Below are 2,080 nucleotides of genomic sequence, written 5' to 3' on the forward strand. Positions count from 1 at the left end.
TGTTACTTATGGACTAAGTTGATGGCGGGAAAAAGGGGTGAAGTGGGTGAGGACAATTTTACCCTTGTTTATGGAAATAAAAAATTATTTTTGTATTTAATTAACGGAAAAACTGATGGAATATGGACGGAAGGACGTCCAGCGCAAAGAAATGTTGAAATGAGGACAAAAATGCCAAAAAATGAAAAGTAGGGACGTTTTTCACAATAGACTTGAAAGGTAGGGACGTTTTGTGCTAATTACCCGAATGTTTAACGGAAAAACTGACGGAATATGGACGAAAGGACGTCCAGCGCAAAGAAAGGTTGAAATAAGGGCAAAAATGCCAAAAAATAAAAGATAGAGACGTTTTTTACAATAAACTTGAAAGATAGAGACGTTTTGTGTCAATTACCTTTTACGTAAATATAATTTTCTCTGCAGCTGTGCAATTTGGTTCATTTCAACCTTTGGACAAAGTTCATCTCCCATCAACGAAAATGAGTTTTTCCCGACGATGTTCTTCTGTTATGCCGTTGAAAGCCGAGCCAAAGAGCAACGATTCAATTGTCCCTTCAGCAGCAACCATTATTGCCCCTGGTGAGTTTTTTCTTTTTTAAGACACAATTTGTTTAATTTATTGTGATTTTTGGACAATCTGAAATGACGGATTGCCCTTGATTTTGTTATAGAATTAAGCAGACGTGTTTGAAAAGGTCGAGGTAGAGGATTACGAAAAACTGGCCAAGTATCTTCAAAATGCTTATCCTCTTGAGATTATGGACAAAGCCCTTGCGAAATTCGGAAATGATAATGCAATTGCTTTCAGGTAATTCTGAAAATCGTGATTAACTCATAAAATTGATGTATCTATAGAAATTTTTATAATGGCATTTGACTATGCTAATAAACCGTCAAAAATAATTTAGCTCTCTCTACTTTATTTATTTTTTGGATGGTTGCATAATTTACTATTTGTGTGTATAAAATCTTTAACTAAGGACCTGATTAATAGGTTTGTTTTTCCATGGAAAATGGAAAAAATTTTCCATTTCCACCCAAAAATGTATGTTTGATTGCAAAAAAATTTCATAGAATTGGTTTTCCAATTATTCTCCCCTCCCCCACGTTACCACATTTTCTTGGTTTTTAAGGAATTCAATTTCCTTTGGTTTTGGTGGGAATTGGGTTTTTCAGGTTCTTTNCCCCCACGTTACCACATTTTCTTGGTTTTTAAGGAATTCAATTTCCTTTGGTTTTGGTGGGAATTGGGTTTTTCAGGTTCTTTTTTTATTATTTTCAAATTTTTTTGGCAATGAAAACAAATTCTATCCACAATTGTAACAATTTTCATGAAAAACAAAACCAAACGAATACCAAAAGATCTCAAATTTAAACATCTTTCGGTGAAAATTTATACCAATTAAACATATGTAATTAACAATTCCCAGCAAAATAAGTTTTAGACAATTTAATTTCCTGAAATTCGTTTTCTTTCCATCCAAATTTCATTCTTGCAATAAAATGGACCCTAATAGACTATTCAGTACATGGAAGCTTTTTATTTTGATGAAATCTGTATATGGAAATTGAGGCATTTGAAAATATTAGCCGTTTGGTACCATGTGGAACTTTGCATATATCATGTGAACAAGTACTTCAAATGAAAGCATGCTGAATCAGGATTTACTTACTGAGAAAAATAATTATTGCAGTGGCGCCGAAGATGTTGCGTTGATAGAATATGCACGTTTAACTGGCCGACCATCTAGAGTTTTTAGCTTGGACACCGGTAGGTTGAACCCTGAGACATACAAATTCTTTGACGATGTTGAGAAGCACTATGGGATTCGCATTGAATCCATGTTTCCTGATGCTGTTGAAGTTCAGGCTTTGGTTAGAAGCAAGGGACTTTTCTCCTTTTACAAAGATGGGCACCAGAGTGCTGAAGTGTCAGGAAGGTTAGGCCACTGAGGAGGGCCCTTAAGGGGCTTCGTGCTTGGATAATTGGCCAGTGGAAGGATCAGTCTCCTAGTACTTGCTCGAAAATTTCAGTTGTTCAAGTTGACCCTATCTTTGAGTGGCTGGATGGTGGGATTGG

General features: G+C 35.6%; 1 protein-coding gene across 1 annotated transcript; it reads left to right on the forward strand.

Annotated features, from left to right (window-relative positions):
- The first annotated feature begins 407 nt into the window (after window positions 1-407).
- On the forward strand, window positions 408-2,074 carry LOC111370305 (5'-adenylylsulfate reductase 3, chloroplastic-like). Its single transcript, XM_022991978.1, has 3 exons — window positions 408-579; window positions 672-808; window positions 1,695-2,074. Exons 2-3 carry the CDS (start codon window positions 759-761, stop codon window positions 1,951-1,953), a joined length of 309 nt encoding a protein of 102 aa, XP_022847746.1. The 5' UTR covers window positions 408-579; window positions 672-758; the 3' UTR covers window positions 1,954-2,074.
- The last annotated feature ends 6 nt before the right edge of the window (window positions 2,075-2,080 follow it).

The sequence above is a fragment of the Olea europaea genome, chromosome 21 (genome assembly GCF_002742605.1).
Source record: "Olea europaea var. sylvestris chromosome 21, O_europaea_v1, whole genome shotgun sequence".
Lineage (NCBI taxonomy): Eukaryota > Viridiplantae > Streptophyta > Magnoliopsida > Lamiales > Oleaceae > Olea > Olea europaea.